Below are 26,868 nucleotides of genomic sequence, written 5' to 3' on the forward strand. Positions count from 1 at the left end.
AGACAATGTCGGGGGGCTAACTTCACGCACGTGCGATACTTTAAAAAACTACTTATTTTATAACACGACTAATATCTATATGCAATTAATTTCTTATCCTGGGACGAGCCAATCGTTTTATTCTAGCTGTAGCCTTGTATTGTAATGCTCGTGGATTGACTTTGTATGGATTATCTTTCACATCTTCCGAAAGTCCTGGCTTCTTGATTAACGGCTCTGCCAATTTTTTCATCCTTTCTGAAACTGAATATTTGAAAAATGTAGATACAATATATTTAGTGTACTAGGTTAATCTCTTTAAATGTTTTTGATTAAAAATTATATTTCATTTTGAAAAATTATTTTGTAAAAAAATAACTTATCATTGAAGTTTTTCTTCTTCTAATAATACAAATTAGTAGTAGTTGAGGGTAAGGTATTATCATTTTATTTGAGAATAATCGATTGGTTGATAAATCTTCGAAGTCAAAACTAAGAACGACTTTGACTAAGTTTTCAATAATACATTATAAGGACTAACAATAAAAAAAAATTGTAAAAAGTTTTTTTCAAGGAAAAAATAAATAAAAAACATTAAAAAAAACGAATTGAAAATATTACCTATATAACTAAAAACATTTATAATATGATTCAATTCAGGGTTATTATAAATTATAAAATAATAAAATAAAATAAAAATAAAAAATTATTAAATGTTTTTAATACTCATTAATCTCATTAATGAATATTTAAATGAATATATAAATAGTTTAAATGTATAAAAATGCATTAATTATTAAATAAATGCTTAGCCTGGAGTATTACATTTTTAAAGTACGAATGGTTTAAAATTAAAAATTTATCGTCAGTTTTGTGTAAAAGGCAATAATTTATTTATCGACTAAATATGAAATAATAAAGAAAAGGATTTCAGAAAAATAGGTGAATTCACATAGAGATAATTTAATTTAATAGGATATAATATTTAAAATTAGTTCTTATTAGACTTAGGAATTTTAAGAAAAATAAACACTTTGGTTATTACCATTTATTATTAAACAAAATATATTGATTTAAGATATTTGAAAATCGGTTTATAAATTATAAATTATTTTTCTTTATTTAACTGTGTATGTATAATATATGTGTATAACTCTTCTAAATGAATTTACATGCAAAAATATGAAACCAATAATATTATCAATAGAAAATCTATGGAGAAATTCAAAAAATAATTTGCTGAGTGAACATGAACTCGTGCAATCATTTATAATCAGAAAAAAAATATAGTTGGTGATCGGAGCACATTCTTTCCGGTCGAATCGTACAGAAGGATGGAAAATAACGCGCCATGGTTACAGGTACATTACTTTCTACGATCATTATATCTAAAAATACTATTAAGTAATGTTCATCAAAAGTTATACTTACGAACATATCTTTTTGCATTTGCAAGCCTTCTCCTTTCCTCTTGCTCATGATTTAAATCCAACAGAGCCTCCCCGTCCAACGACTTAGGAACGGATAGTTTGAGAATTCGGTCGCTGGCTTGGTAATTCAGAGCTGACTTTTTAATCTACGACCATTGGAAAATAATACAAAATACGATATTATTTGGACGCACAAAATTTGACGCATATAGTATAGACGTGCGTAGATCGGGCAGCATGAGTTTGATCCGTCCCACTTTTAAGATGCTACACGAAATTCGGCCCATAATCTGGTTTGTGCGCCGTTGGTTATTGGGCAATTCAACAAGATGATATCCTAAAGGCTCGATCCCTCTCTCCCAACTACATACACACACCACTAAATAAGTCCTTTATTATAAGAAAATATATTTTTGTATCTATGGCTAACAATTTGCGAAACTTCAGTGCTGCAGCAACAACAATGAAAAAATGAACAAATGATCGGACGGTATACGATGCCAGAAACGTCAACGTGCTAATCCGTTTCGGTACAGTGGTCATGGGTGTGGTGAGGTGAGGTGTGGCAAACAGAATAAGGTCCGGGGATAGCGCATAATCAGTGACGTAGCTAGAACGGATAGGGCCCCGGGGCAGTAAATAAACTAGGTCCCATGAATAATACGATCTGTACATGAAAATTCAAAATATACATGTAATATTGTTGTGCCGAACGTGAATATTTACAATGAGTACACAAATAAACAGATATTTAATAGATATACAAAGTGAAAAGAAAGTCCAGTGAACTACTATGAAAACTATAATTATCAGATTGTATTATGATAATCATTGATCATTTAATTTGAATTGTTGTGTTTATCATAAGCTATTAATACGTATCCGATCAAATTGATACATCTGTAATATGTAAAAATCGATTTATTAAGTTTTAGAACTGTTCAAGGACCCCGAGGCCCTCTGCGTTATGGGGGGCCCGGGAAACGGCCCCGATTCGCCCTGCAATGGCTACTACGCCGCTACGCATTATGTACATGATTTACCACCCGGGTACGCGTGTCCACGGGGTCGTGCCTGTCACGCACGCTGACGGTTTAAAGCTACGATTCCAACGAAACAACGCTTAGAACCGAAGTAGAAATCAAGAGAATTTTCAATCGGGCCCGTGATATATTTTAAAATTATATCACCCAATTTTAATGTTTATCGTCTATGCTGTAACTTATCTGTATAATAATTGTTATCCGGTATTAAACATCGTTAAACCGTTGAACGTCTATCAAATGTCATATGTAAGTATAAGTGTAGTTTTCAACCATAGCTGTTTGTACCGAACTATTTAACTATATCAGTTTCTTCGTATCATTCGTATCGTGCTGTCGTGCGTGTTGAATTTATTATTTCCGTGTATACGAATGCTAATTGAAATTCATATTTTGAATGACTTTTTTTTTTTCGTTTTCTTTGTTCTGGCCCGCTACATTTTAATTTTCTAAAAATTGGTTCTCTCTAGTAACTTTGAGTCGCCCATCCCTGGTATACATGTATACGTGTAAGGTCTTCTTCTTCAACAGCTCAACGGTCCATTAAGAACCTGCGCTGAAACTAGTAAGCCTTTCCATTTTTCTCTGTCCAAAGTCCAGTCTAACGTTGCATGCTCATCTATTAGTCTCATATCCTTTTCTACGGTGTCTTTCCATCTTGTTCTTGGTCTTCCAAGTAGGCGTTTTTTATTTATTTTTCTTATCAAAACATTTTTTAATACATCTCCATCAACTCTCCATACATGTCCCAGCCACTCTAGACGCGTTTACACCTTATATATGTGAGTATATTTGGTTTTTCATACAGGTCATACAGCTCTTCATTGTGCCTCTTTTCATAAATTCCCAGGTTGTCGTTGTCCGTATATATTTCTTAATATTTTCCTTTCCTATATAGTAAGTTTTCTATTGTCATCTTTTGTTGTGGACCAAGTCTCACATCCTTAGGTTACTATTGGCCTAAGGTAGCTTGTGTACAGTGTAGTTTTTGACTTCCTAGATAGCAGTTTTGATCTCAAAAATTTGTTTATACTAAAGTAACATCTATTTTCATTCGATGCTCTTTCTTTTATTTCCCTAAGCATGTTGTTACTGCTGTTTATATTAACACCTAAGTATTTGAAATCATCCATCCTTTCAAAGTTCATATTTCCTACTTTCAGGTCTGAATGGTCTAAGTTTATTCTAGATAGTATCATAAGTTTAGTCTTTTCTTCTTTGATACATAAACCCATGTTTTTGCAGGCTTCTATTAGTTTACAAACTGAGTGGGCAACTTCTTCTCGCGTATTCCCTAAAAGAACTATGTCATCAGCATATGTTAAAATAATTTCTTCACCAAGAACTTCCATTGTTCGTCCTTCATAGGATTCTCTGATAACTTTTTCTAGTCCCAAGTTAAATAAAGTTAATACGTGTAAGGTAACGACGATTTTTTCCCCACTCTAAAGATGGGTTTTTCTATTGCCTTTTACCGTGCCTCGTATCTAGGAACGGCAAAAATTTCCCTGACCTCGATATATCTGTTTTTTTCGAAAAAAATATCGATATATCGATAATTTTTTTGCCCGTATCGCATCCGCGTATTTGTCTCATGCACGACCCGCTAAAAAGGACACGTCTACGACGTACGCGCGAACATGCCGAACTATATGGCTATAGATACCGTTCTCATCTCCTCGTCCGTCTTTTCGTTCATGTTCGGCGGACGGTACGCCGGCTTCGCCAACTGTTCGAGCCGCGGCAGTAACGCCGACAGCGGTTTTTTCCGTCTCACCTAAACAAAAAATCGGACGGTGACAAACAGTGGTGTATCCAGGATTCATTTAACAAGGGTGTTTTAAAATTTAATAAACTTATGGTAAGTAGAGCCTCTGCTCCCTCCCCCGTATTACATAAATAAATTCCATGTATTTATATAAATGAAAATGATTACAGCATATGTAAAACCTATAAGTTGTATACAACGTTTATTCAAATGATCAAAGTAAGTTTACAATTTGGTAAAATACCATAAAATAAGGTCGATGAGGGGTGTTCTAACACCCATATCACCCCACCTCCCTTTAATACGCCCCTGGTGACAAACGTTCGTTGCTTGAACAGCACTTACCGGCGATACGGGGCTCGGTGGCGTCCGTTTGGGCGCGGCGAACGTCTCCAGCTTTTTCTGATAGGCCAGCCACATCTGTTTGGTCATCGTCCGCGTCGTCCTCACCACCTTCTCTTCCCTGGAAACAAACGTCAACAAACACGTGATTCATCGGTCGGTGATCGTCGACGCCGGGGCCAAGACCGACACCGTCCCGCGGCCGTGTTAGCCATTAATCATTGTCGTTTATGAGCTCAACGATCTGTGCACTTACGGGTCGTCCGGATACTGCCTGGGTTTGGCCAGTTCCAGTTGCCTGGCACTCAACACGACTTTTCTCTTGTACCAGGATTCGTCCCGCACCGGCACGGGTTCGCGTGCCTCGGGGTCGACCGGTTCCGGTTTGGGCTGCGCCAAATAATGCAGCCGCGGTGGCAATTTTGCCGTTAGAGCCGCCCGCGAAATCTCGAATGGCCCCTGAAAAACCGAAAGGGACTCGTAAAAATGAAATTTAAAAAAAAACGTTATTATAAACAGCGTTTATTCGTTCGATATTTCATCCAATTGACCTCGTATTCGGGATTCGGCCAGACATTGAGCCGCCGGCACTTCGGTCTGGTAAACCCTTCTTCTTTTATTAATTTATTTACAGTTATTAATTTTTTTTGTTTATCAGGTCTTAATTTTTCTAGTATATAAGGTCTTGATTCATTTATGATCTTCTTCGATTCGTTGAACTGTTAACAAATGCAAACAAATGCAATGCAAACGTTTCCAGCGATTTTAGTGGTCGTTCGCAAGAATTTCGTCGATTTTATACTTACCATTTTTTTCGTTGGACTTCTGGACGAAACTTCTAAAACCTTATGAATAAAATACGAATTTATATCCAACAGCATTCACGGAAGTTTATTATTTAAATAAACCGTTTCCTTGCAAACATCGTACTAAATTTTTCCGATGAATAATCATTAGAATTTATTTTAGCCAACTATTTACATAACACAGTTAAGAAAACAGATAGATTATTGATAAATTTAGCGATGCATAAATTTATTATCGTTTAATCAATTTCAGTTACATTTATTCATTTACCTAACGCGTACTTTAGTACATTGCATAATTAACGTTTAACAATTTCCAAGTACTCTCTATATTTTCTAATTTGAAAGTGATGATATTTGCTATCCGATCAACAAAATGGCTATTTTGGATTTTTTTTCGAATTGCAGAATTAAATTTCAAATTTGAGTTCCAATTCATTAAATCTCTTAATGCGACTTTGTTGTAGCGCAGAATCTGAGTATTTAATTAAAAAAAAAATCAAAAATTAAAAATAATAAACAGAACGAAAATTATTCAATTTGTGGAATCATCATGGAGCTCTCTGTAAATTCATAATTTTTTTATTATAATTTTTTATACGTGTATGGTACGCGTTATATCTATTTTCTTCGGCGCATTGTAACATCGTACATATTTATTCAGTGGTTTTTTTTATGTATCGTTAGATTAATTTGACTTTGAACGAATATTATAAACTGTCGCCACCAGCCGGGTTAGATTAGTTTAGGTTAGGCTAGTTACCATTCGTGTAATTGCATAACATGCAGCGTATTGAACATTGTCTACCGGTTAGAAAATATATGGATAGAGGTACGTATTACCGAGAAAGTATCATCGCAATATACTAATGTCATTGATGACGGTTTCGATTTCGATTTTTTCATAATATTCATTACAAATAAGCTGAACAAACCGAGGGTGATATGTGTATCTATGATCGAATTTCAACGTGAATTACTGCGACAAAAATAATTTAAAAACAAAAATATTCTCAACCGTACAGCATCAATATCTTATATAGTTTATATTTTTTATAATACAATATATATTCATTAAAGAATACAGTAGTGTATTTTGACTTCTTAAAAAAAATATTTTGATATTTTTTACTTTATCTGCTCCTTGACCATATTTCAAATATCATTGAAATCTGATTTTTTTATATTACCATTGCGTTCCTGTATTCTTTAATATTTCGCGATTATAAAATTAATATTTATTTTAATTTTTTTTCATAAAAAATTTGAAGACCTGATTTTTTTTTAAATCACGATAGTATACGAGTAATAAAACAACCTCGTAACGAAAACATTCAGGGCTGATTATGTTACAAAGAAGTTCTCATCGAAGGGAGACAAAAAAAATGAATATGTTTAAAAAGGGAAAATTTAAATGTAATTATGTATGTATAATTTTAAAACTAAAATAATTTTTAGATATCCACATATATACTAAAAAAAAAAAGTATATACATATTTATTAGTTTTTCGCTTTTTACTATAATACGTTTACTAAAAAAATGTTCGTAGTATTGGTTTACTTGACCAGGCTTTTGTTGTTAATTCCAATTATAAACATCTGAAACAATGGTTGAAAACTTTAATTGTTTTTCCGATCACAATATTGTCATTTAAAAATCATGTATTTCCGTCGTAGTGCGAATTAAAAAATAGGTTTTTCTATATAAAATAGTATTATATATTTACAATTCATAATCGATGATTTTTAGTTTCCGGTGCATAGAAAGTTATTTGTTTTTGTTGAAATGATATTTCCGTTTCTAATAAATAGAGATACCGTAATTTTAGCATGCATTTGAAACTGCACTGTGATAATTTTCCATTACAAGTTTTAGAGGGTGTCCGTTACAAAGAGGTAAGTGTACACGAGTGTACACAGCTATATTATTAACATAAAGTATTCATACAGTTATGAATATTTGAAATTTAAATTAAACATATTAAAATTTATTGTACATACATATATGTATACCATTTTTACCATTTGAAATAATAATTATAATAAATAACTATCAACTAGAGATGTAATGTATATTCCAACATTCGAATATCAGTATTCGATGCTACAATACCTATTATTATTAAACGTTTTGTGTTGCACGAAAACTAAACGAATCATTTTCGTTACGTATTGTATTGTAGCATCGAATACTCGAATAATTCCTATCATTGTTATTAACCATACATTTTACTTAAATTTTGAAAACTTATAGCTATATATGAATACTAGCCGATGAAAATTCATAATTCAATATCTTAATCGTGTTAAAATATAAATGAATCTATCTATTATTATATAGACAAAAAAAAAATAATATTTTTTTTATGATCATGTTGATTCGTCTACAAATTGGTTGCTTCAGTTTTCGAAAAATATGAAAAATTAAATTTTTTTATTTTGAGTACACCCAAAACGATTGATTAATTATTTAATGTGTGATCCTATATAGAAACTTAGAACTGAGTAATAATACAAATATAATTCGGAAATAGTATTTTTAGAAAAAATTTAAGAAGCAGAGTGACAAATACGATGTGACATGTTCTGTGTATATTTAGACTTGTTTTAATCAAAGATATTGCAGTACGATACTGTCAGTAATCATAGTACACTAAGTGACTAGTAATTTTTAAAACGTAAATGAAAACAAATACATACTTACTTTAATTGCTCATGTAATATATATACACATAATGTTTTATTTTATTTTTTTAGTTATTTTTGATCTGCTGTTATTAATGTTTATTAATAATCATCGTATATTCCTCAAAGCCTAAAACTACATCGAATAATACAACAGCTTAATTTATTCTTGAGCATATATTTAAAGACGAGGACAACATGAAGTGGTCTTTGGTTTCTGTTTGTAAGTGAATGAATTCACTGGGGCTTCCAAATATCAAATAGATTGGAGCGACATAAATCAAAAACGATGTTCAATTCCTAATGTCTATTCGAAAATGTTTAAACGCCAAGAAATTAATCGATTTAAATGAACGCCGGAATATTTACGAAATGATAAATGTTATGGTAGGTAGTACATATCATAGCGATATATTCACGATACAGCTACTATTCTATTCCCAAAATGTAGGGCTAGTGTAAAAGACGTTGTGTTTTGCTGAGTCGGCGTATTCACTTGGGACTTTCAGTCATTGTCGGCCAGTTGCATACGGTGCGACTTGTTGGCGGTGGCGCAACAACTGGGGTGGATGGTGTCGTCTAACAGACTCAAAAGGGGCCCCAACATAGACGTAAATTCGAAGGATATTTTTATCGTGAAAGAATTGAGAAGCGATGTAATTAATGATCAATGATTAATAATGATAAGTAAGTAGAAGTGTTGAAATAAAACAAATTTACTTAAATATCTACGGGGCTCCAGACTTACCTACGGGGCCCCTAGATCCTGATAGCGACACCGCTTGTTGGCTTCGAATAAAAGGATAAGCACAAGTTCGAAAAGTCTATCGACAATAACACTCCTTACAGCAGTGGCACAGAATGCGCCCATGTATTCCGACCGGATCGTAGGTGAAAACGTCAAGAGTAAAACGTATACGGTCTGATATAATACACAATGTACCGTCGCTTTACAGCCGGATCCACCCGCGGTCACTGTTTGCAAAGATTACACAGGTCGTGTATACCCGTCGGTTTTGGTTCCATAGAAAATCAAGTCGGTTCGAATAATAGGATTTAATTATAAGGGATACCTGCGGCTACCTCTAAATATGATGTGCGCGAGTTGGGATCTCAAATCGAATTAAACGTTTAATGCCGTTTATGCGCATTCGAGAGAGCACACGTTGAAACGAATTCATCTCCATCGGCCGTTCCAGCCGCGCCTCACACGGTGTCAGCGTATTAAGGGTGTTACCAGCACTCGTGTCACTTCAGTTACGAAAAATACCATATAACCCGATATAATTTGTATCTATAGTAACAATTTAACAAAATTACTATTCAAACAAACATTATGTAGACACTAATTTGCATTACATGTTTTGTTCGTTGTATCAAGGTATAACGACCATCTTTTCGAGGTGTAAGTATGATAGTTGCAAAAACTTACTGTTACCGATTTATGAGCTACTAGCAGTTGCGGTGCTTGTTCGCCGGGCCAGTGGAAAGACAGCGCAATTGGTGCCCCTCGCTCGTGTATTAATATCTGGGACGAAATAATCAATAAATTTTCAGCAGAAAAAACCTGAAAAAAATGTTTTTGGTAATTGTTGAATTGTTTTAAATGTTTTGTTTTTGTTAAGTAGAATTTTACTAAGGTTTGGTTATCAATAGTTAATAACCAAACCTTAGTACAACAGAATATTTGTACAAATGGTTACACAAATAAAATGGTTTACGAATTTTATATTATATTTTTTAATTCAATGCGTTCAATAAAATGTATTTAAAAATAGTAACTCGATGAGGGGCGGCAACCAAATGGCTAACCTTCCTTCTTATTTAATACAAAAGGGTAAAAAAAAAAATCATTTGCGCCGGGCACCGTTCCGGGGCGATACCGCCGACGTACGAGTCGTGTAAACGCAACGGTTCAACGGTAAAATGTTTTAAACGAAAAAAAAAACACACAAACTGTACAGTTCGACCGGAAGTGGTGGAAACGTGAGAACAAAAACCGGGTGGACGCGATTTTCCGAAGCGGCTCGCGTACGGATGAAATGCAATAAAATCGTTTGGTAACCCGGCATCGTCGGCTTTTCGAGTCGAGTATACTGTTACTGTACAGGTACGGTTGATCGGGAATAAATTACAACAACGTAATTTCAACTTAATATCGGACGGCCGCTTGTCCGGAATATTCCATCGGTAATTAAACGCGAACGTTCCCATCGTTCTCCGGTCGTGGCGTTGATGTTGCGCACCATTCCCGTGCAAGTTGAATCAGAATAATGTCGAGCAACGTACGATTCCGATTCGATTTCCGAAACGTGCAGCACGCGACCTGTGCACGTAATGTAATCAAGGCCGGGTTAAGGAGGGGGTTCTAGCCCCGGGGCCCTCGAGTACCCAAGTGAAAGGGGCCCCGAACAGTTTTAAGCCGATACACATTTTTTATCATACTAAAACTAGTAGTCTTATAGACATAAATCGTATATACCTATTAATTTTAAATTTTATAATGCAATTGACAACAATTTGTGAAATAGTTAAAAAAAATGTATCGTCCTGCGAGAGTATCGAGCAGCTTTGTAAAGCATGTTTCGTCAAAAGGGTCTTTGAAGAAATTTCAGCCCAGGGACACAATAGGTGCTTGAATCCGGCCTTGAATGTACTGTATTGTAATGCACGTGTATCGTAATGCATTCCGTTTTCGTATGCTCACACGAGAATTGGCGATAGCGTCGGTAAGTGGTGAATATCCGTTTGTTCATATTCCCATCCGTCCCCCTATCATTTTCACGTATTCATCGGTGAAGAATAAAACAATAGAAAGCTTTATCCTTCGTGCGGTTTCTTCCGATTATCGTTAATATCGAATTATTATTCAAGTACGCACGCGCACGCACGGGAAATCAACGGAAAAAATTCAAAGTAGCCGTTTCGCGAAACCGGTTTACGGTGTCGCCGTTCCTCGCCGTGCGATTTAAATAATAATAATATAATGCGCGATCTTTGGCTCGGCACTTAATCGCCGGAGCCCGTCGGACTGATTGCGCCCAAACGGGTATATCGTATATAAATATAGGAAGAATTATAAAAAAAAAAAATAAAACAAACGACTTTAATGTAAAAACATATAGATACCCATTACGCGAATGACACGTGCAGTGACACACGCGCGCTTTTTCACGAAATTATATTAAAAATAAAATAGTAATTTTTATTATGTCGCGTCCGTCGACAATCGTTAACGTGCCGAGGAGGAATAAAAGTAGAATAATACGTACTATTACGTAACGCATATTATTATAAAAAGTAATTGATTAACGCTGGTGTACGCGAATAGGTATGTGCGGCCAACGTTTTACATGGGTCGATAATAAAGCGACGACGAGATTTTTCTATATTACCTTTGCGAAGAAGAAAAAAAAAATGTTAAAACGTGTAAAAGTAATTTCTTGGCGAGGGCAACATATCTGTTTAAATATTTTGGTGTACTGCATACCGAGAAATTGATAGTTAATTGAATTAAATCCATCCATTTATTTAATTTTTTATTTTATTTTCATTTTTACAACACCTAATCGATCAAAGTTCCACGGTTCAAATAATGATTTCAACCGTGGAATAATAGATTATCCCACGGCCCGGAATAAAAAAAAAAATAATTGCGATTTCATTTGATATGTATTTCTGAATTATTTCATGTTAGTACCAAACATATTATATCTATAAGTTTTATCGCATATAATTATATAATTCATCTAATCGTAATGATGAAAGCCGAATTAGAGTAGAAAAAAAAAACGTTAAAACAAGATCCTTATACGTGGACAATGGTCATGCAACACATTAGGTTCGAACAAGAGCGTTAATATTTGTGGTCGCTTAATTACAATCTAACTATATCATCGTCGTAACACTAATTTATCTATTTTTATTAACTTAAAAATAACCGCTCGTTCGTGTAATCGACTGATCATATGACGAAGCAGCACCGTACAGAATATTATGTCACTTTTTTTTTATTATTATTCAAATTAACTGCGATCACAAAGATTTAAAAATTACGCGTTCACAGAAAAAAACGAATATAATTTCGACTCTTTGTATTCGTAATAAAAATGTATAACAACAATTTAATTAGTATTTGTATCAGTCTATATAACGTGTAACGTGTTAGCAATCGTATATTAACAAATTACACACACGCATTCAAATAAAAAATAATTATATATCGTTCTACCGTCAGTTTTTTTCTGCTATATGTTGTACGGATAGTTTTTAATAAAACGAAGTTAGCGAAATCAAATCAAATCGGACTAAATTAAACATAACTAGACTCTTTAAACATATTCCAAAGTATGCTTAATATATATTATCCTGTACGTTGGTGTTTATCGATGTTTAATTTGTTTTTATTAGTATTATTATTTTCAAAGTTTATATGTACATTTGTTTAGTACGTGCTATTTATTATGAACATTATAAATTAATCATTAAGAGAATATTATTGTGAGGAGTCACAACATTTTTACGTCGATACTCAAGACCGATGTTAAGTGACTGCACGAAATTAATTTCGACATTAGTTAAACAAATACTCTTGATAGACATTTTGTTTTTCTAACGAACATTTCAATCACGATAACTGCAGCAGGCCTAGAGTTATTGTCATTCGAAATTAACTATCGTTAATAATATTATAACTTCAACTGTAACACCGTATGATAAGCAATACTTTCACCCGGAGCTAACTTTACAGATTTTATGGTATCAACAAACGTTGTTGATCTTACCATCGGTACTTCTCACACGCTTACGTATTGTAATTATTATTCCTGTATGCAATAATGTGGTCATATTCATTTTGGTGCAATAATTGTTATCATACATCAACGACTTAAACTGGCAGAAAGTACTTGTGACCTTCTATGGATGCATGTTAGGTCTAGTGTCAAATCTTGGATTAACAACGAAATTGAGTAAAAATCCAATATATGTAACTATCATACCTAATAGCGTGTCGGGAAATCTTACAATATGCTTAATATTCGGTATTGGTGAAATAACTGTGTATAATTACATAATTTTTTTTACTACGTTTTTATATGTAAACGGATTATTGAATCTGGGATCTAAAAAAATAAATAAAAATAACGTACAAGACAAAGGGTCGTCTACTCCTTCTCAAGGTTAACAGTATTTTATGCACGTAACACGAATCGCTTAGTTAATGTTTAATAATTAGATTTTAAAATACGATCATTAATTGGTCAGAGGATTTTAATACCTATAAATAAATTACAACAGAAAAGCACAAATGTTCGTCAATAAAATTCTATAATGTAATACCCATTTCAAACAAAAATCTGGAATTATATAAATAAATAAAAATAAAAAAAAACACGTCCTTTTACATTACAAAAAAATTAACAACGTTAAAAACATAAAATACCAAACATAATAAAAACACAACGATATAATCTTAACATTAATTACTTTGTTACATTTGTTTGGGAACTAAACAACGACGCCGTCATAAGTACCAAACTGCAGATCGCATACGCGTGTATAATTGGTTAGATTTCTATACATGCATTTTTCGTGTAAAATTGAATACATTAAACGGCCGTAACAGTTTACAACAGGATTCAGAAAAAAAAAAAAACGAAGTGGAAATACACATAATACATAACATATTTTAAATAGATACGACGTCTTGCCATACGGTTGTCCGAATAGTTGGCATTTTATATTCCTCATTGCGGTAACTGTCATTGCGTGACACGGAAGGAATGCATTTTTCAGAGATTTGTAATATGAAAAGTGAACGACATAAAAATAACTATGACTATTGCGATAAGTGAGTGGATGAAAATGAGTAACAACAGTTGAGAAAATTATATATGAGTATGCATTGCACTATGTATTCATTGTGCAAAAATCAATTTAGTATTTTCGTGTTAACGGAAGAATCAACTAAGACACATATTGTTGAATAGCAATTATTATTGTTCAAAGTACAAAAAAAAAAAAACTATGAAACCGTTTAAGTTTAAATAGTTATGTTCAGCTAAGTACACATACTTACTACTGTGTACAGTAATTCGCATAGTATCAATAGTTAACTTTTATTAAAGAAACCGTAAAAAAGGATAATTAAAATGTATTGAAACATTTTTCCGTGAAATACCTGTTCAAATCAATTGGTATTCATCACTAAGATCGAATGTTCAAACGTTTCGATTCGGGATGTTGATTCCATACGAAATTCGAACCCGACTGTTAATCGTAAGAGAACGAAATAAAAATTTCACATAGTAACATATTTTTGCGTATTATTATGATTGCGTTTAAAAGCTACTCTTACGTGTACCTGTAGAGTTTATCGTACGCTATAAATCAAAAATGATAAACTTAATATTGTCACCGTGCACACGGTAATGGTTAGATATTTTTGTTTTGATTTAAAAATTTGTCACGGGATACGTTCAATTTGATACGGCTCCGTCGCATCCGGTACACACGTGGACCGCCAGTTGGGCATCATTGGTGTATGTGATGTGCAAAAGTACCACCACCAATTGAATTCGTTTCTAATTTTCAATAGCATTTCGTTCCGCATAATACAGATAATTTGTATCTACAATAAAATACATTTATGTATAGGTTTATTATTGCTAATTAATTTTAATTTATTTTTTTTTATCCTCTCACCTACGCCCTACGCTCGTTATATATTCATGGGTCAGTCTTAATAGTAATAGTGATATAATCTCACGGATCCCGCGGTTGATTAATTTATTAACATTTACCACGTACGACGTCTTCCCAGCGTTCTTAATTAAATCAGATTTAATCTGCGAGTTGACATCATATTAAGTGATCAAAATCAATATTATAGGTACCTGTGTTAATATTCTCACGCATCGTAATAATAATTAATGATGATAATGTACTTGGACATAGGCGGACTTACGGGGTGTACTGAGTGTGTCTTGGCACACCCTAAACATTTTAGGTCATTCCTGTGACAAGTTGCTCTTTCAAAAGAACGTTTTCAGAATTGACTCATGTGAAAACTAAGTTAACTGCAAAACAAGATCATTCATAATACATAAATTATACAATTATAATCACAACTACAGTGTTATTTTACAGTTTTTATTGCTAAATATAAAATAAAATTTTACGAATTATATTTATTGAAAAACTAAACAATGCATTATTATAATTAGTGCTTGCATAAGCAATCATATTAACAAATATTACATATTACATAATATTATATTATATGTAATCAATAGAACCATATAGGTAAATATAATGCAATAATAAATTATAGAGTTGGTCATTAAACAAGTGTTGAATACTTAAAATATTTTAATTTTCGTGTATTTTTTATACCGTCTTATGGGGTAAAATTATAAATTACAGAGAGTGAATTTGTTTATGGCCTCCCCTTTATTTTATAAAAAAACGTCGGGCACGATCAAATATAAAACTTTAAGTCGATCTGTGTACTTCAATTTGTTTGTGTGCATACCCATGTAAATCGGTCGTGTTTTATAATATAATGAACTACTCGTAGACATATAAGTATTGCATAAAATTTCGAAAAACAAAAGCAACGCGCCATTAACGTATAACTACAACTTTGCGTACCTATCATCTAATGAAGTCGAACCTTTAGTTAAAGAAAACCTCTACATTACATTTTAAACTATTAAAATAGAGTGGCGGCACAATTCGTAATTTGATCTTGGGCACAAAAAAAATGTAAAGAGCCATAATACGGCGGACACTAGCTACACTAGTATACTTAGTATTATTTGAATCATTTATAACTGTACAATATTATTATTATTATTATATGTAACGATTTTTTTAAACTATACACTTATACCTAAGTGATATTATCGCGTATTACTATCTGCATTAGAGCTATTTATACACTTGCATTAAAAAAAATCACGTGTCAAATACAAGACAAAAACGTATAACCTTATCTTAATTCTGTACCAATAATATTTTATTAAAACTTCAAGTACTCGACACAAAGTCACTAATCTTATCGTTATGAAAACGGATATGTTTCAGACAAACACGTATTTCACGTGACACGTGTATTTAGAGCTCCGATCTCCATAAATTTCGTACACAGTAGAAACAAGTTCTTAAACGGAAAAAAAAATTCTATTCCTTTTTTTAACGAAATTTCTATCTAACTGTTTTCGAAGAACGTGTCCAGTTCATTAAACAAAGACTCGACTAAGAAACGTATAAGCCACCGTCCGTATTACGCTGCGCATTAGTTGTAACTCGCGCAGGGCCGTAGCAACCAAATATTGCGCTGGGGGCGAAACTTCATAATGCGGCCATAAGCATTTTAATTTGTAGAAAAAAGTAGTGCCGCTTGCGTGGAAAATGAAATGGCGATAATTTACGTCGGACTAAATAACTGGAGACGCCGTCGCGGTCATCGTCAGAACACGCTATGCATATCGCTGCTATACCTATGCGCGCGTACGATTAATCTATTCCTCTGAACTGACATACAACGTATTAGTGTATTGGCCTGTAACGATGTGTTTGCAAACGGTTCGCCGATAATGCGTAATGAGCACTAAGCTCCTCCTACCTGTTTTCGTTCCGGTGGTGGCGGTCGACGTGTTCATAATACACGTACGTGACCTTCTTCGACAATCCGTACGGAAAACGCACTCGAAACCGTCGGCGGCGTGTGTGACAATGCGCGTTGCTCCCCGGTGTACGACAATTTCACGTGATCAGAACAATTTGATTACTATTTGGTACGCAGAATATTTCGATGTATTATCATTATGATCGCGTTGAAGTGGATCGGTGTCGGTTTAAAAAAAATCACGGGCTCCGCGCTGAACAACGCGTTTGTTTGAAATTGTATCGAGAAAAAAAACGAACACTTGATAGATCCAGTACGTTTAATTATTTCCCGTAAGTTCCCTGGAAAGAAAAATCCCATAAGCAATACGGTGCATGTAATTAACATCGTATAATTACCGCAGTTAATACAACTCGCGGAAAACTAATCCGTTTTTACGAACGAGCAATGTTTGAATGACGAAGAGACGTACGTACTGTAATAAATAGAATCTAACTCTAGTAAACAAGGGGGTATACAAACATTCAGAGCGAGCTAAAGACCTTAATTACCTTTTCCTATGAAGGAATATTATTTTGTACTCATGTACAAAACATCATCGCACTCAACGTTCTCGTTTTTCTGAATATAAAAAAAACTAATCGATCGGCAAACAAGAAGCTTCCGGTACGAAAAGCTTAAACGGCTGTTGCGCGTCGTGCGTCGGTACACGAATACAAGGGAAAAACGTGAGCGTTTAATACTTCTGCAACGTTAAATAGACCGTGCATGCTTTGTTGTCATAATTTTAAATCGATTTGTAAACGACAGAAAATAAGAACGGTAACCCTCCGCTCCATCAGAAGTTACGGTTACAGGAGTAGCGCATTAAAATGTACACGTTTTATATGTTTAAAATTTAATAAACGAATAAAAAAAAATTTGAAAAAAATATCATATTTCCGTGCGGAAACGCGCACGTACGTACGTTTTGTAAAACGGTCGTAACACGCCTGTTTTAAACACCACCCTCAACCGTGCTTGCGTGTCGCGCCCGTTTGACGAATCGCGCCCTCTTCCTTATAATAGGCTTTGTACGTGCTCCGCCGAGATTATGAACCTTTGTACCATTCTTGCGCCTCCGCCGACTAATTCGTTCGCGGAAAACTTGCCGTCGTTACGCGTACATTGTACCGGTAGGCATACCGCTCTCGACTGCTGTTGTTGTTGCTGTCGAAAACTACCGGCGAATAATATTACGTCGTGCGCGTTAAAAACGCTAATTACAAATGCTTTCGCAAAAACAATTCTTACCCGTTTTGTGCCAACGCGTCCTTTGTGTTCGTCCCTTTTGTTTTTTTTCTCCGGCGCACGACAGTCGGCAAACTTTTGATCACGGAAACGTTTACTTAACGCACACTTCGCGGTGAGCCCCGCCGCCGGCGTACGTGTACGAAATAAATACCGAACTGCCGTTACTTAACCCGTACACTCCCCTCGGTATAGCTCGTTGGGGGCGAATCGAACGAGCGTTCAACTTTTACCGGAAGTTTGGACACGGCGCACTTTTTGATACGTTTTAACGACTGAAAAACGGACTGTTGTTTAAAAAAAAAAAAAACACCCAACAACAACTATGGAAAACGATCGCAAACAAGTTATTCTTAAAAATTATAAAACTTCATTGATGCCCGTATTGGTTATGGTTATACAAATTCGATTAAAAAAAAAAAAGATTCGTAGTAGACGTGTATATTTATATCGTATACGTTCTTTATTAATTCGACTGGGATACGTCTCCCCAAATTGTTCGCGTGGATAGTGCGAGGTTTGGTTACGTATTTGAGCTTCTCACATTCGTCTTATACATTGACCGTACATCTCAATATGCCCTTGCGCGTATAATGTTCGTCAATGGATTTTTTACAGTATTCGGTATCGCTAAACAAACGTATTCCATTGAAAAATGACGAGTGAACGATAATATTTTATGGCGTGACGATACACGCACGATCTCAGTACGTTTGCGAATCGCAACTGTTGTTTTTCAATACGATAATGGGGTATATTTTCATTGGACATTTAGCGATTTATTGTGTTTACTTGTGTGGGCGCACCGCTCGGATTAGTCGTCATTGAAACGTACATGCATGTTATCGCGTGACAGACGAGTTGCCAGCGGGAAATCGTGAAAAATCACGTCACTCACTTGAACACGGAGACGTCGTCAAGAGGGGGCGACGAGAGCGTTAAGTGAATATACGTATGCGCTTTGTCGGCGTGATCCACCATCATCAGCAGTGTGTTATAGGTACAAGAAAAAATTATTCATTAACTCGTCGTCAAGTCGCGTGGGTGATGATAAAATGTATAAAAAAAAAAAAAAAACGATCGGGGAACGACGATTTTCGATTTCAATTGTCGCGTTCAGACCGGGAGGACGAGGAGGTGGAAGGGGTGGTGGCTTCGATGAACGGGTAAATGTACTCCGAGTTGTAAATGTATTCACAGAAGAGACTGAACCGCAGTGCATCGACACCGTCTTGCGCGTTCCGTCGGGGCGATTTGTCAACGATCGTTCGTGGACACTCACGTATGTGGTCGGAGCGGATATTTCGTGTATTTCACGGAGAGAGGATAAAAAACAAAAAGAAATAAAAATTTAAAAAAAAATCTCAAACGTAGAAAAATAGAAGACGGGTGACGCGGAGGGATAAAAAAATAACGACGACAACAACAGATTCTTCTGCGATATCAATGCTTAGATAATGTATATTTTTCTCTTTCTCCACGTAATATCTTTCTCTCTCACGCCGTCGTCGGTCCCGGTGCTATATTAATGGGCTTTCCGGAATCAAATTGATTAAAAAAAAAAAAAAAAACAAAGGGCCGAGCTCTTAAGACATATTAGAACCGGTTTTTTTTTTTTTTCGTTTCGTTTTCCGCCGCCGCCTCGGGCACAGCACGCACTCGCACTCGCTCGTGTTATAGTTGCTCCCAATCAACGTGAACACGAATCCTAAAAGATATATATAAGTATTTTACACGCATACAACTATAAATAAACACATAGTATCCACATACGTGGATACGTGCGTGTGTATGTGTGCGTATGTTTTTCGTGCATCTACCATGTACGTGTTGATTTATAGACTTGCGCGGGGTTATGCTGCAGACGGTTTTAAAACGACCACAAAACATATATAATTTTCTCGTGTGTATAAAAACTGTGATCGTTGATGGAGGGAAATGATAATTATTGGTCTATTTCAGTAGACTTTGTTCCCGAGCGATTGTGACTAAATCTTCCGATTTTCTGCAGTCGAATGGTTAACGCTCAATGCTCGATGAGCTTTAGGTTCGCTCGGAAGTCGTCGTGTGGGAGTAACCAAATTGGTTTCCGTTTATTTTCAGGTCAAATAGTTAAAATTTTAGTTTTTAATTTTTAATAAATGGTAGGTTGTATAAACATATTTTATACAAAATATAAATGTACCTACACTTTATACTATAGAGTTTATAGTATATACGCAATAAAATGGAAATAGATTGTTGTATTGGAGGTTTAGCAAAGTATCGCTGATACCCCAATAGATTTAAGATAACAATTGAGATATATTGGCAGGAAAATGTAAATCTCACGTAAAATTTAATGGAGATTGTTTATGTGAAAAAATCTTAAGCGTTCAAAATTGAGAAGGAAAATGTGCATAATTAAACGGCCACCGATTCGGGACATGGAGTTGGGGCTCGGGAACCAAATCGGTCATGTATATATTCTACCTGAGATTCGTAATATTTGGTAGTGGACTGGATCGCGAGTTGGCAATCAAAACAATAAGTATTGGATTCTGGAAGATAATACAAAAAAATAATTAAACGTGGTCCATTGAAAAATAAATGTAGATATAATTATTATATTTACTGCAGTTATTACTGAAATGTTTTTAAAAACTACAATATTTGTTTAGAGAAAACCATGATGTGAGGTTAATGAATCAAATAAAATAATTGTTTCATTTTTTCGTCCATATGAATTGCTATAAAAATGATTTTAAAAGTGTATTAAGGTATCCAAGTAAGATATGTTAACGAGGTTAGACATACAGTTAACCAGTGGTCAGCCTGCCACACGGTCTGGATTTTAACCGAAGTTTCCGTATGCTAGACCGTGGTACTTATTGCTTCGATATATGGCTAATATAATTTCCTGTTGTGATTAGTGAGTAAACGTTCGTTGTCTGTGCGATTAAGGCCGTTAGAGACTTGAAAAAGCCGTGTCACGTAGACAGACATTAATGCAAGACGCGATGACATCCATTAACTATTTGGTTACTATTATTATGTTGTATATCTTGTGCAAGATTAAACCATATGTTTATGCGTCCACAGGGACACCCTCAGAAATTTAGCTTAGTGGAGGGAGGGTGAATAGTCGCTGAGTACCCATTATAAGTTGGGACTGGCTTTATGTGAAAAACCCTCCGGCGTTCTTGTGTGTCCATCGTGTAAACGTGCCGCAATAACGTTGACTAAGGGTTGCTTTGACTTGCTAAATGTTATGTTGGTGTAAAACACGCGTAGTCTTCGGAGTACAGTTATTTTACATATTGTCGACTAAAAACAACGCACGAAAAATGTCCATATCGTAACACACGCAAATACATTATTGTATATTATGTATGCATATAATATTACGTTTCTGGTGTATAGCATGTGTACTAATGGCGCGTTAAAACACATCGTGATTTGCGACGGAAAAAATAAATTGAAGAAAAAAATCTTACCTACATCATATTTACCGCAACAGAATAACAGTTTACGTCACGCGATAACAGAAAAAACAAAAACAAGACGATGGGCACGTATTAATGCACGAGCCAGGACTGGGCGAGGTACCTCAAACAAAGTATCTAAATACAAGATGAGAGGTACATTTATAGTTAGTATCTAAACACGAAATATAAGATGCTTTAATATTTTTTGAAGATACTAGATACAAGATACAAGTATTTGATATACATGCAAGGTAAAGATAATTTATAGCTTTAGAGGTCAATTAGAATATAATTTTAAGTGACATTGGTTGTGCTTAAAATAATAATACTAATAATAATAATAAACATTTTTTTATGTATTTAACAAAAAAGATTACATACACAATAAGGAAATATTATGAAAAAAATATATGTATATAAATTAGCAATATTTATTTATTGATAGTTAAAAGTTGAAATTTAGGTACTTTATATTCCATATTTTAAAATAAATTCCAGGTTACCTTTTAAATGTACTAAATTTTTAAAAATATCATCTGACATACTAGATCTACACGGAGAATGAATTAGTCCGGCAAATAAAAATACTCTCTTAGCAGCAGCTGAAGAGCAAAGGCTTTTAATAATATTTATTAATTATTGAATTATTCTGGTTATCTATGTTTTTTTTAATAACACAGGTGTCGTACAAAATACGTGGTATAAACCGATTGGTGAGTGATTGTGACCAACCGAGTCTAATCGCTGATATATTATCTACTACAAATAAACAAATTCCACATATCTTGTTATTGAACAATTAGGAAAACTGGTATACAAATAAATAAAACATGGTTTTTGAATGTAACTAGTACCATTGAACATAAAAAATAAAATACTAGATACCAGGAAAAAAAAGTAACTCGACACAAGGATACAATTATACTTTGCATCTAAGATAATTGTCCTTCCCTGGCGCGAGTACGCGCAGTACAATAATACGAATTGCATAACATATGTGAACGGGAAGCGACGCATCCTTCCTCCCCGCACAACTTCAAATGTGTTGGTTTACATAAATTTTATTATTTTTAAATCGTATTCGACCACCTGCCGACCTATAAGTTATTCTTCACACACATACAGGTAGTAATCGATCCGGTTTATGCGTCTATAATACTACTGTAGTGTTCGTACGTATTGTAATAACTACGCGCGCGCGCGCGTGTGTGTAATCGCGCGTCTATAGATATAAGTGCTGCTATTGCTTTTTTTTTTTTGATTTTTTTTTACGGGCCACGCACCCTTTTTATTTTTTTATTTCTCGCATAAATCGCGTTCGCGCCCACACGCCGTCCTCTGAACTGGGTCGAAGGCCCTGCAGTTAGAAAAACATAACAGACGATTTTTTACAACGCAATCGCAAATAACAATAATAATAATAATATAGGTACCCATATGTGAATATTTACAACCCTCTCTCCCGTCGCGTATTGTCGGCCACACGTCACACACACGCACGATAGAACTAAAATATTCCGCACACAATCGCATATATAATAATACACAGCGCGTGTTTGACGGTAATTTTTTCTTTAATTTATACACTGTAGAAATGATTTTTTGTAATTTCCCACGTGCATACCCGAAGTACATGAGTTTCCGAGTTTGATCAGACAAATATCGTAATATTTTCAATTCGTATTCAGGATCTATTCTACCGGAAGTTGTAAAATTCTAACAAAGAATACGGAATGAACCGAGTTAACGGTTTAATATATAGAAAAAAAAAAGTATATAAAAGTATTAAAAGTTATTGTTCCATGGAAAACACGATCGGATACTAGGTGCACACGGTCAGGTTCTAAAGGGCGCGATACAAAAAATGTTATTACGCTGGTCAAAGAACACGGTGAATCGTCAGAGACGTACCGAGTCATTTTTTATCCTGAGGCAGAACTGAAGCAAGTGCCCTCTAGGTTATAGAGTTGTTACACTCACAGCTTTTAATATGTATAATACGATTCGGAAAAATCTGAAAATTGTTATTAGGTTTCTAGCAAAACAAGAAATATGGACGTGCGTGGTCCGGACCTAGGCTGTGTTACGAACACTATATTATTATTATTATTATTATAATTATAATTATTATTATTACTGTTATATTCATTTTTCAATTAGGAATTAACAGGCGTGGGGTAAAACGCCGAGTAAGCTTGTTTCGTTTGGACGACCGACACCACTCAGCAGAGTCAGTCGTTCGAACACCAGTTTTTTTTATTATAAACGTTTTCATTTCTTAAGTTAATAACTTATATTCAAAACGACTGACAATGAAATATCTAATAGTTAATTATTCTTGTGTTACTGATTCGCCTCTAATCTAAACCTTTTATTGCCTTCGTTGCGACCCCTGAAATTGTCAACTTGCAACGTTACGAGAGTCAACGGACCAAACCGTACCGGCTCATAACAACTGTAACACACGCCGTGGCGCGAGGTCGGCGATTTCGAATCGCACCACTGCGGTAAGTGCATGGTCGCGGTCACGTCGCGTTCGAAGTAGAAGTAGAACACGTGCGGACGGTTGTCGTTGCAAATCGCACACGTATCGACGTACTCGACGTTTCTCGCCATCAACGTGTCGCCCGGAGCCCGTAAGGTCCGTCCGTCAGTCCGACGAGGCGTCAACGGTGTGTTGTAATCAGGGGTGTTCCCGTAGGGTGGACTACATATACTACGCCGTATACTCTCGAGATATTAGTTTATATTTTATTACGGGTACACTGCGTGCATTCTCAAATCGTAAAATAGGATAAGAAACGTCGGTTACTCAGATAATGCCTCGAAAGCAAATTTAGTTTATTTTTGAAATCACATTTTTCCCATGATGAGTTAAGTCAATAATTGTTTACGATATCGACAGCCGAAATATTACACACTGTTTGGCTACAGTAATCAGAGGCACACCGGAACAAAACATTTAACCGGGATTTAGAATTAGAGTAGCCACATCTAAATACCTACCTGTTGTTTGCAAAAATAAATGTTTATTGAATAGGACACTTTTATACATACGTAACTTATACTTGTTTGATTTCGATTTATTTGTTAACACGTCCTTAATAGACTCTCATAATGTACCCTCAAAAAAATGTATGGAAACACCCCTGGTTGTAATCGATTTTTTGTGTTTCGTCTGAAATAAAAAAATAAAAAAGTGTCTAATTTAACGGAGTGAATTTGCCGTACGTTGTGCCGTCGTAGTGATCCGCATACGAACCGGGTCGTCTGTGTTTCGCACTCCATACGATATTTCGCGGGACTACGTTCACGGGTAGTTTCGCTTAAAAAAGCAATGATCGTTTCACGCGTAAAGCTGGTTACACACTATGCGTTTTAGAACGTTTGAGACGCGGCGTTCGAACGCCAAAAATCAAACGCGCATCAACATATGGTCATGTTCACACCAGGGAAAAAACCGAGCGTCCGAACGCGTCCAAACGCTTCGAAACGCGCAGGTCTAACTTTGAGCGTTTTGGTCGTCGCAACAGTTAAAATCAAACGATGTGTTTTCTATTCACACTAGGCGTTTGTGACGTCGCGTCTTGCAGCGTTTCGGTTTGTAATCAGTTTATTTGGTTATCAAACGTCGACTTGCCGTGCTATTACTTTGTTTTATTGCTATTGTTTTTTCTCTCCTTATGTTGTTGCAATCTTTTATACAATGCATAACTAAGCAAGCTGCTTCCACATCATCTAATGTATTTATATCTAATCCGTTTTAATGCCATTTTAAAACAAATTAAATAAAAAAAAAGTAACAAAAACGTTGTACATGAGTGCGTTTAAATACCAAATGACAGTTTTTTGGACAACGAGGTTAGGGTTACATCGTTACCCGCTTCCGGTAATATTTGTTTCGAAAACAAGTTGTTAAAACGCGTACACTAGCGTCTAAAACGCGTATACTGTGTAACCAGAGTTGAAGATAGCGGAGACAACGACGTTTACCTCGCGTTCGGAAATTATTTTAATCGGAATTCATTTTTAATGAACGCAAGTGACCGTCGGTACGGCTGACGTGCGAAACAATGCGGGTATAAGACGCCGTAAGGGACGGCAGAAATACAGATTATGCGTTGATTCGGCCAACTGAATAATTGTTATAATTGCGAAACGTTTTCCGCGGCCACCGCATTCTGAACAGGTACTCCCGTGCAGGAGGAGAATGATATGCGAGAGAAAAAGAGTCTACGTATAACCGACTGATAACGCAATACAACAGTAATGGTATAAACACGGAGTATATTATACAATATACTCCGCGTTTATACCAATCGTCGTATTTTTTCGTCGTTTACGATAAATCATATTTCATAAATTTCGTACAATGCTAGGAACGGGTCAGATTATGTTATGATTCTCTTACAATTAGTTTATCGCGTCCGTCCCGTAAACTACGTAAACGTGTGTACGTAGTGTACGTAGTGCAACGCGTTGCCAGCAGACGTTTTACACAATACACGACCGATATGTACGGACCGAATTTATTACAAATAATACGCTGTGCAATGCATACCGTATAATATGTACGGTGCAACTTGCACCGAAAATATGTGCCGGAACGTTATTATTCGTTGTGGCGAACACGTATTGAATATTGTACATTATAATCTGTGTAGCGCTGCGAAAAAAAAAATTACTCGTAAATAAAAAGAAAAAAAAATACCCGAAAATCCCGTAGATCGCAAATCGTGAACGTTACAAATTTGATCATATTTTTTCGCTCGGAACAATAATTTGTTGGTATAATTTTTTTTTTTTTTGCATCGACCAACGACGGTTACGACGATGGTGCACCGTGTCCTCTCTCTCCTTCTCTTTTCCCACTCCGCTTTCCTAACGCCCATTCGAAACCGCACAATAATTGTGCGGTTACCATCGGCCGGTGGTACATAACTGTGTACGCGCGTGTACGTTTGTGCTTTCGGACGGACGTGGCAACGGTCGTGGAAGCGGCCAATTAATCAAAAACGTTCGAAGAGCCCGTTCTCTCAACAGGAGTCCTAACGCTGGAGCTGCCGAGTCCTGGCGGGGCCCCCATGTCGTGTCCACCACGTTGCCGGTATAAATAATGGTGTCTGCGCCATGAGAAACAAAAAAATTTATACGCACACGCGCGCACATGCACGTATACGTATATATATATATATATGTACTCCACGTAAGAAATTAGCATAATTAAAAATCGTATCGGACGTACGACGCGGGACTATGATCGATTCTATACCTGTATATAGCCACTCTGTATACGCGCGCATGTGTGCAATTGCGTACACGTAGCGTTTCGTATAAATATGCGCGTGTATTATATATAACGTACACCGACCGATGCAGATGATGTACGCGGGTCGACCGTAATACACCACGACAATAATGGAAA

The 26,868-nt window shown here is 35.4% G+C and overlaps 1 protein-coding gene across 1 annotated transcript; it reads right to left on the bottom strand.

The window, feature by feature from the left end:
• Window positions 1-74: 74 nt before the first annotated feature.
• LOC112680250 lies at window positions 75-5,443 on the bottom strand. Its single transcript, XM_025550287.1, has 6 exons — window positions 5,369-5,443; window positions 4,819-5,021; window positions 4,566-4,683; window positions 4,119-4,229; window positions 1,411-1,555; window positions 75-243 (listed from the first exon to the last, which is right to left on the bottom strand). The coding sequence occupies exons 1-6, from the start codon at window positions 5,441-5,443 to the stop codon at window positions 86-88; spliced, it is 810 nt and encodes a 269-aa protein (XP_025406072.1). The 3' UTR covers window positions 75-85.
• Window positions 5,444-26,868: the final 21,425 nt, after the last annotated feature.

Source organism: Sipha flava, unplaced genomic scaffold (genome assembly GCF_003268045.1).
Source record: "Sipha flava isolate LNK unplaced genomic scaffold, YSA_version1 175_pilon_pilon, whole genome shotgun sequence".
In the NCBI taxonomy this organism is placed as follows: domain Eukaryota; kingdom Metazoa; phylum Arthropoda; class Insecta; order Hemiptera; family Aphididae; genus Sipha; species Sipha flava.

Excerpts from the sequence above, each read along its gene's own strand:
- LOC112680250 (XM_025550287.1), bottom strand. The coding sequence starts at position 5,443 with ATGCTGTTGGATATAAATTCGTATTTTATTCATAAGGTTTTAGAAGTT. Across the intron at positions 4,684-4,818 it reads AGGCAGTATCCGGACGACCC|GGAAGAGAAGGTGGTGAGGA; the intron begins GTAAGTGCACAG and ends GTTTGTTTCCAG. Across the intron at positions 244-1,410 it reads AAATGCAAAAAGATATGTTC|TTTCAGAAAGGATGAAAAAA; the intron begins GTAAGTATAACT and ends TCAAATATTCAG.